General features: G+C 37.9%; 1 protein-coding gene across 1 annotated transcript in view; it reads left to right on the top strand.

Annotated features, from left to right (window-relative positions):
• The first annotated feature begins 4,044 nt into the window (after positions 1 to 4,044).
• Positions 4,045 to 8,977, top strand: part of Fam83b (family with sequence similarity 83 member B) — a 42,517-nt gene continuing 37,584 nt past the window's right edge. Inside the window, exon 1 of the mRNA XM_057768752.1 lies at positions 4,045 to 4,488. Coding sequence (XP_057624735.1) covers positions 4,045 to 4,488 — 444 coding nt within the window. The remainder of the gene's footprint in view (positions 4,489 to 8,977) is intronic.

The following is an 8,977-nucleotide window of genomic DNA, read 5'->3' as shown; positions in this document are numbered from 1 at the left end:
GATCTTTCTTTCTGCTCGTTCTCATGTTGTCCTTTTTTTTAAAAAAAAAATTATTTATTTATTTACTATGTAAACAATATTCTGTCTGCGTGTATGCCTGCAGGCCAGAAGAGGACACCAGACCTCATTACGGATGATTGTAAGCCACCATGTGGTTTCTGGAATTGAACTCAGGACCTTTGGAAGAGCAGGCAATGGTCTTAACCCCTGAGCCATCTCTCCAGCTTCTCATGTTATCCTTCTTGTTAACTGTACAGTGCTTGCCTAAGTTCTCCCTTCTGAGTTCACCCATTTTGCACTCTTTGTAAACTTGCATTTCCATAAACTGTTTTACTTTTTTGGTTGATAGATCTTCAAATGTATTACAGCATCTCAAAGCTATAAGATGGGTATGCACCCACAGCTGCCATTTTTTCCCTTTTTGTTCACATGGCTGTAGGAATTCTTACTCCCATGTGTTTGTTTAGATATTTGTGCTTTTCCTTACCCCAGTTTTCTTTATCAGTACTCCCTTCCTACTTGAAAACCACCTCCAGACTGTAGCCATTTCTTCACTTAGTCTTCATCAAAATGCTCCATGCACCACAGAAAAGGATGAACAAAAAGCCTTTGGAACTTTAAAAATTTGATTTCAACATTCATATTTGTGTGTATGTGTGTGTTTTAACTGAAATTTCACACAATGTATTTAGCTAATGGTTTCCCTTCCCCATCCTCCCAGATCCTCCCACCTACCCACCCAACTCCAAGCCTTTGTTCTTTTTCTCTTTAAGAAAAAAAAAAAGAGAGGGGTAGGAACATCATGAAAAAGCACAGCACTCTCTCTCTCTCTCTCTCTCTCTCTCTCTCTCTCTCTCTCTCTCTTACACACACACACACCTGAAAAAACATGCAAACACAAAATCAGATCATAAAATATAAGCAAAAAGACCAAGAAGATAAAGAAAAATCAAAAACAAGCAACATGAAATAAAACATCTACAGAAAACACTACTGAGTTCATTTTATGGTGGCTTTCTACAACTGGGCATGGAGATTACCCTCATGTGTGGTTTATAAACCCAGTGAAATTCCATTAGAGACAACTAAATTTTCCCTTCCCAAACAGTTGTCAGTTGGAGATAGCATCTTGTTTGGAGATGGATGATCATGCCCATTTTCCCCTCTAGAGCTGGGATCCTGACTTGAACATGTATAGCCCTTGTGTGCGCTGCCACAGTCTCTGAGCTCTTATGTGCACCAGGCCTGTTGGGTCTGGAAGACAGGTTCTTGGTTCTTAAAATCTTTCTGCCTCCTCTTCTGCAAAGCTACCTGAGCCCAGAGAGAAGGGATTAAATGGGTACATCCATTTTTGTACTGGGGGTTCCAGGATCTCTCATTCTTTGCATGTAAACCAGCTGTGGGTCTCTGCATTACTACCCATCTACTGCAGGAGGATGCTTCTCTCATAATGGCTGAGTGGGATTTCCCAGAGTGACTTGTGAAATCTATTCTCTGGCTTATTTTATAGCCTTTGTATTAGCAGAATTTATATTTTGAATTTCTATTTGCTTGCCATAAATGACACTTCAAATATGATATCAAGAGTACTTAAGCTTTTTTGATGCATAGACTTTAAGGGTATGTTTTTCTAGAATGAATCACTTCACTAACAGTGAATCTCAATACTCAGTCTAGCTTTTCTGCCACATTGAGACTTATTTTTACCAACTCATTATTTCTATGTTAAAAGGATACATGCTTCCTAGCTGTTTTAATCATTATTAATAAAGTACTCTTCAGTTTTATGTTAGAGCCACACCTAATTAATTTTGTACTCTAATGAACCTTTCGAAATGTTCAGCAAAACTCTTCCAAATGAAATCCCGAGTCTGTAACTAAGCACAGGTGCTCTTTTGCTTCAGTTTGCATTTGTGGAAGTGATATTACTTTCTTATTTTCAGTTAAAATGGTTTGTAGCTATTCCCTTCAAGATTATTCCTTGTAAACAGCTCTTGTGATAAACTAGTATCATATACTCCAGTACCCATCTGCAGTATAACTGTTCTCAAAGAAGGATATCAAACATAGTATTATCCCTAGTCTTGTCTGTAATATCCAAACTCAGGTCACGTGACTTTTTGCACTTTCCCACAATGGCCTTCTACTTGGCATTTCATGTTAACTATTAGGCTAATCCCTAGCATTTCATGTTAACTGTCAGATTACATGTTAACTGTTAGATTAACCCCTAGCATTTCATATTAACTGGTAGATTAACCCTTAGCATTTCACTTTCCAGACTAGTTCATAGTGTGGTTTTGTTCCTTTATGCCTATCCTTCAATGTAAACGATAAATTACAGTTTTCTTTGTGGTCATTATCCTTTTAACCTCCGTAGCTTATCAGTGTACCTATAGTCCAGCAATTAATTTTGAACAATTGCAATATTTTCATATGCATAAAAAACAAGAAATGAATGATGTTTTTAAAGAACTTTATGTATTTTACCTCTGAAATGGGTAGCAGGCATCTATAATCTATCTACCTACCTACCTACCTATCTATCCATCATCTATCTATCTATCTATCTATCTATCTATCTATCTATCTATCTATCTATCATTTATCTGTCCATCTGTCAGTCCATCCATCCATCCATCCATCCATCCATCCATCCATCCATCCATCCATCCATCTCCTCACAATGAAAGTCTCTGCAGAGGGTGGATCTTTTGAGCCTTGCTCATCAGCCTGTATACTCACAACTCCTCTGTGTACCTGGCAGAGTGAATCTTGAGTGAGTATTATGAGCAAGGGTAATGGCTTCCAGACTTGCCCCTCACAGACTGAATTGGAGTGGGAGGGCAACTGAAAAGATCATTAAAGTATAGAATGTTAAAGTAGTTCAAAACCACAGCTAAAGCTGCTCTGGTGGGATCAGCTTTGTAGTTCTTGTAACCCAGGATGCAGCTGCTCTGTAAGCCCCACAATGAATATCAGGACTTCAAATAGCTGAGAAGCCCCTAATCTGACTGAGATGAAGCCCAGTGTCTCTTTCTGAGGAGCAGGAAACAAGGGAGTCTGATGTGGAGCCTTTTACCATTGGTTTGGCGGAACCGTGGCAGTCTCCTGATCTCCACACCTAACTCAGTTAGTCTTATCTTCTCAGCTCAGTCTCTCATTCCTACAGAAACCTGTTTTCCCGCATACCTAGATTTCCTCCCTGACTTCTGAATACCCTCTCCATTTCTACTTTGTTCTTCTGACTGTGCCTTTGGCCTTGTCCGGAATGAAAGTATCTTCTGCTGCAGGATTTTTCTTGTAGCTTTAGCTGCAGCTGCAACATGCCTCCTGCTCAGGGCTGCCCATAGCTTTTTTATTTTATACTGATCTCTGCTTGCTTTTATCTTAAACCAGTGACTACAACATGATTAATTAATGAGCATAAATACTAACCCATTTGGCCCTCTGTAATGCATGGCCTATAGTTTTATATGTATAACAGTTTTATATGTATATCTTTCTATGTACTTCAACTAAATAGTAAATTCCTGGAAGACAGATATTCTGTGCTTTTCTTGAATATTTCATTCAGCATATCAACATGTTTGTGTCAATGACTAGCCGGGCATTAATCCTATTCCAATACTATTTTAATGTCAAAAAATATCCTACCTCATCCAGCACACCCTGCTCTCACATATAAGTTGAGTGGATGTTCTGTATCATCAGAGAAGACAGGTCCATTATGTGACATGAGACACTTAATTTGGAAAGCCTTCAGTTTGCATAGGAGATCCATATAACTCACTGTGATCTGTGGTAGCTATTGAATTGTGACTCTATTAATGTCATTTTGGATATGAAGTGTGTCAGTTCAGTACGTAATGTAAATGTAAGAACTCAAACAGTACTTAACGTAAATGCAGTCAAAGTGATACATGACATATATCATAAACATCTGCGCATAGAATTCTAACTGACCTTGGCTTTCTTATCGCACACGTAGGAACCTCTGCACAGATGAACATTTGAAAGTATCATCGTCAAACATCTGCAACCATGGAGACCTCGTCAATGCTTTCCTCACTGAATGATGAATGGAGATCCGATAGCTACATCGAGCCCCACTACAAGGAGTGGTACCGTGTGGCCGTTGATGCTCTGATTGAACATGGGATAGACGCTTACCAAGAATTCCTCGTCAAGGAGAGAGCTTCAGATTTTCTAGCTGAGGAAGAAGTTAATTATATTTTGAAAAATGTCCAGAAGTTTGCACAAAACACAGAAAGTGGTTCTGATAGCTCCTGTGATGGTGCCTCATCGTCAGGGACTTACTGGCCCACACAGTCTGATGTGGAGGCTCCAAATCTTGATTTAGGCTGGCCATGTGTGATGCCCGGATTCTTAGGGAGTACGCATATAGACCTCCTCTTTCATCCACCAAGAGCGCATCTACTTACAATAAAGGAAACTATTCGGAAGATGATAAAAGAAGCAAGAAAGGTAGTAGAATATCTTTTTTTAAATGAAAAATATGAAATGTGGACAAGTGCAATGTTCTATGCACTTGTTCTATGATGGGCACATATGTTAACATAAAAATCTATGGGTGTGGCTCATTCCTGCTAATTTCAGAAAATAGACGTATAGATATATATAGGAAACTCACACACTCATCTCTTTCAAGATTTCTTTGTTTGTGTGTGTGTGTGTGTGTGTATGTATGAACACTTGTACCCATGTATGTGGGTACCCATAAAGGCCAAAGAAGGTGTCATATCCCCTTGCTAGAGTTACAACCTGTTGTGAGCTTCTCAGTACGAGTACTAGGAACTGAACTTGCGTCCTCTGAAACAGCAACAAATGTTCTTAACTATTCAGTCATCTCCCTACCCACTAGATCCCCATGTCTTATGTGTATCTGAGACAGTAACAAGAGGTACTTTAATAGAAAGATGTTTCCATTAAAGAAATAAAAAAAAAAGTAATTTCTCTCACAATGCACCTGAGAAGCCTTTTGCCATTGGAGATGAAGGTACATGGGCTGGAATAAGATAATTTTTGACATATTCATATGTTTTAAGCACTTAGAAACTTTTCTTACTCTTTGAAAAATATGTATATTGGTGAATCTTTGTTTGCTATAGAACTAAAAACAATTGTTTTGCTCTCAGAATGGTTCATTCTATTATTATATAAACTAGAGTTCTACTTAACTATTTTCTGAATTATACATTAATGTATAATATAAAATCAATATTATGACAATTTTTTTTCAAGCAAAGTTCTGAAGCACTTAGCAGTCTAGGGTCTTGTACTCTTTATCAGTTACTTATATTGCCTTATTAATCATATAAAATTTATTTTAGAATTCAGATAAAGCTACAGAAATATCTTTTTAATCAATGAAAATTATTAAGAGTTTCTTGTGTTTGTTTAAATGTGATGATCTCCATGAAAGATATTTTTAAGACTATGGCAGCAATTCTTATTGTAGGAGGCTACTTGTTTGTTTCCCTGCCACCTGGCAGCTCAGAGTCAAAATAACCACACAGAAACTGTATTAATTAAATCACTGCTTGGCCTATTAGCTCTAGAGTCTTATTGGCTAACTCTTACATATTAATTTAACTCATCTTCATTAATCTGTGTATCACCTCGAGGCTGTACCTTATCGGGAAAAGTTCCAGTGTCTGTCTCCAGTGGAGCTACATGGCTTTTCCTGACTCTGCCTTCTTTCTCCTAACATTCAGTTTAGTTTTCCCTGCCTACCCTATTCTGCCCTGTTCAGGCTTAAGACAATTTATTTATTAACCAGTGGTATTCACAGCATACAGAGGGGAACCCCATATCAAATTCCCAAGTTTAGCCGGGCGGTGGTGGCGCACGCCTTTAATCCCAGTACTCGGGAGGCAGAGGCAGAGGCAGGCTGATCTCTGTGAGTTTGAGGCCAGCCTGGTCTACAAGAGCTAGTTCCAGGGCAGGAACCAAAATGCTACGTAGAAACCTGTCTCGAAAATCAAAAAAAAAAAAAAAAAAAAAAAAATCCCAAGTTTAGAAGATGTAGGCCAGTCTGGGCATGGTGGCACATGTCTGTACTTTTGATACAAAAGAGACAGAGTCAACAAGACCTTAATACCATCTGTGGGGCCATCCTTATCTGTCTGGTAAATTCTGGATCAGACAGAGTTAGTCAAACACTGACTCAAGGTTTGTTTTGTTTAGGGAAAAATGGACAAAAATAATTTTATTTATAAGTTATCTATTAGGTCCATGCTGTATAATAGAGAAATTTAGGAAAGAAAAGGAATTGAGGAAACAAACAAACATTCTCATTTATTTTCTATGTTGACATGACATAAAACGGCTTGAAAAATAGTTTCATGAAGTATAAAATAATAAGGACCTCAGAGTTCTCAGTGACATTACAGTTTACAAGACATGTAACTAATACCTAAAAGTTGTACAAGGGAGACACATACCTGTCATCCCTACAACAGGAAATCATGCCCCATTCTTATCCTTTAGAAAACTGCTAATCAGTGATAAACTTTGTTTTGGATTTTTTCAAAGGATGAATTTTCTTTATTAGTAGCCAGTATATTGTCATAATATGGCGTTGGGATGACCTTTTATCGTAATTTTTTTTAATAAGATAGATTTAAGTGGTAGAAACAAATTTCTTGCTTCAGGCCTCCTTGGGAGAGACTTTCCAAATTTTATAGAAATACAATGCTAAATAAATAAGGCTGGGAAAAGGAACAGCAAAGCCAGGAAGTGGTCCCAAAGTAAGTTACATCCATGTTTACTATTCCATTTGTATTTAAGCTAAGACACTCCAAAGTGGAATTGTTTTGGGGGAGATTTTGTTTGTTTGTTTTTACTCTTTGAGGTCCTGCCACCCAGCTCCCAAATAAATACATGAAAACTTATCATTACTTATGAATGCCTGCCCTTAGCTTGGCTTGTTTGTACTCTCTTTTCTAACTTAAATTATTCTGTTTCTCTTCTTCTACATTTTGCCTCTGGGCTTTTTGCCTTTCTTTATTCTATATGTCTTTCTTTCCTTCTTACTCCACGGCTGGCTGGCTGGCTGGGCTCTGGTATCCTCCTTTCCTTCTCTTCCTCTGGCTCCTCCCTCTTCTTTCAAGCCTAGATTTCTTCTGTTTATTCGCTCTAACTGGCAGCCCCACTTGTCCTTCTCTTTTGCCTCTCTATTGGCCATTCAACTCTTTATTAGACCAATCATGTATTTTCGACAGGCAAACTGGCACAGCTTCAGAGTTAAACAAATACAACATAAAAAAATGTAACACATCTTTGAATCATTAAACAATTATTCCACAGTGTAAACAAATATAAAACATCTTAAACTGCTATTCCATAATAAATAAGTTACTTATTATGCAAAACATCTTACATTCAGGGAAAGCATGTAAATTCAGTGTCTGGCAGCTAAGGTCTTTATTCGAGACCAAGCTCACCTTCCCATTCTTGGATAAAGGGGTGATACTTCCACTGTATCTTGTCTGTCTTTACTCATAACAAATGTGTGTGCCTGTATGTGACTGTGTGTGTGAGACTCTGTGTATGTGTGTGTAATATATATTTACATACACTTTTATGATTATTTTTTCACTTCTTTTAGGCTTAGGATTGAACGCAGTGCCTCACATGCACTGAATGTTCACCATCTGCCATTGAGCTATTGATCCCTACTTCTGAGTGCTTTTGAATATTACTATTAAACTTTTCTAGCTTGTTATACAGTCTATGAATCACTTTGTTTTTCTAACTAGAATATTATTTTATAGCATTTAATAATCTAGATTTTTAAAATTTATGCATATCATTTCTTATCATTTATTGCTTAGAAGTTGTTTTATGATCCCTCTACTTTATTATTTTGTATTTGTTTATTTTGTTCTCTTCTGAATTTTCACTTTGGAAAAGACAGTTGGAGCTATTCTCATACATATTCTGTAAAGTAATGTATTTCAACTTCCTTCAACCCTTTCTATGCTTTTCTGTGTGGCTGGCATAGTTATATGTGTATTGTCTTCATATATTCTGATAGCGTCTAGCATGACTTTTCCCAGGCAATTATTAAGATCTACAGAAGTGTTCCCAAGATTATATATATGCATGTATGGTAATTACTGCGAACTCTTGTGAAACGTTCCTACTGATGACTTTAAGCAGTTATCTTTCATGGAGTGTATTTTCTACTTACTCTGTGGTATGCATCCAAGGAACTGTTAACTTCTGATGTTCTTGGATCTGGGTGTGTTTAGAAAGCTGTTTGCATCTCTGCTTCCTCCTGAGTCCTCATGCTAGGACCGCTTATTTCTTGAGATAGAAATCTTACTCCTAGGAATCTGGAATCAGGAAGACTCATGAGCAGAAGTGTAGTTTGAATGAGGGTGGAGTCATTCCTGCAGCACCACATCACTAAGGCTCAGGTCTCGGCTCCACCCTGAGTCACAGTTCCTGGGAGTGTTTGTTTGGCCTTGTTAGTTGTTAGTAATACATAAGAATATTGCTCATCCTTGGGCCCCACAGATGCAAAGGCAGAGGAGAGCAGATGATGGCTCTTGGAATGAAATGAGTGCTAAATGAGGTATTTGATCACCAGGACTCTGCTCTACATCAGTCAAGTATTATTCCTTTTCAGGATCAGTATTGTCACTTATTTCATAAAAGACATAAAACAAAATCTTTTTGTGCATTTGAAAATTCCAGTAGCCCTTTCTAAGCCTCTGACAGTTCTTACCAACTCAAGACGTTTCTAAAGTATAAACCTCCTGGCTGAGTTAGTATACAATGTGAGGGAGCGGCATTGTGTCACAGAGTTCTCCCCTTTGCGTCACTTTGCAAGCATGTCCTGTCTAGCTAAGCAGCTCTTAAGTATTTATCAGCACCTTCATTACACTAGGATCATCCCCCAGTGATCTCAGTCTCTGTTGAGAGCTTCCTTTCTGCCTGATCTCTG

The sequence above is a fragment of the Chionomys nivalis genome, chromosome 4, assembly GCF_950005125.1.
Source record: "Chionomys nivalis chromosome 4, mChiNiv1.1, whole genome shotgun sequence".
Classification (NCBI taxonomy): Eukaryota; Metazoa; Chordata; class Mammalia; order Rodentia; family Cricetidae; genus Chionomys; species Chionomys nivalis.
This window is presented reverse-complemented; position numbering and strand designations above follow the sequence as displayed.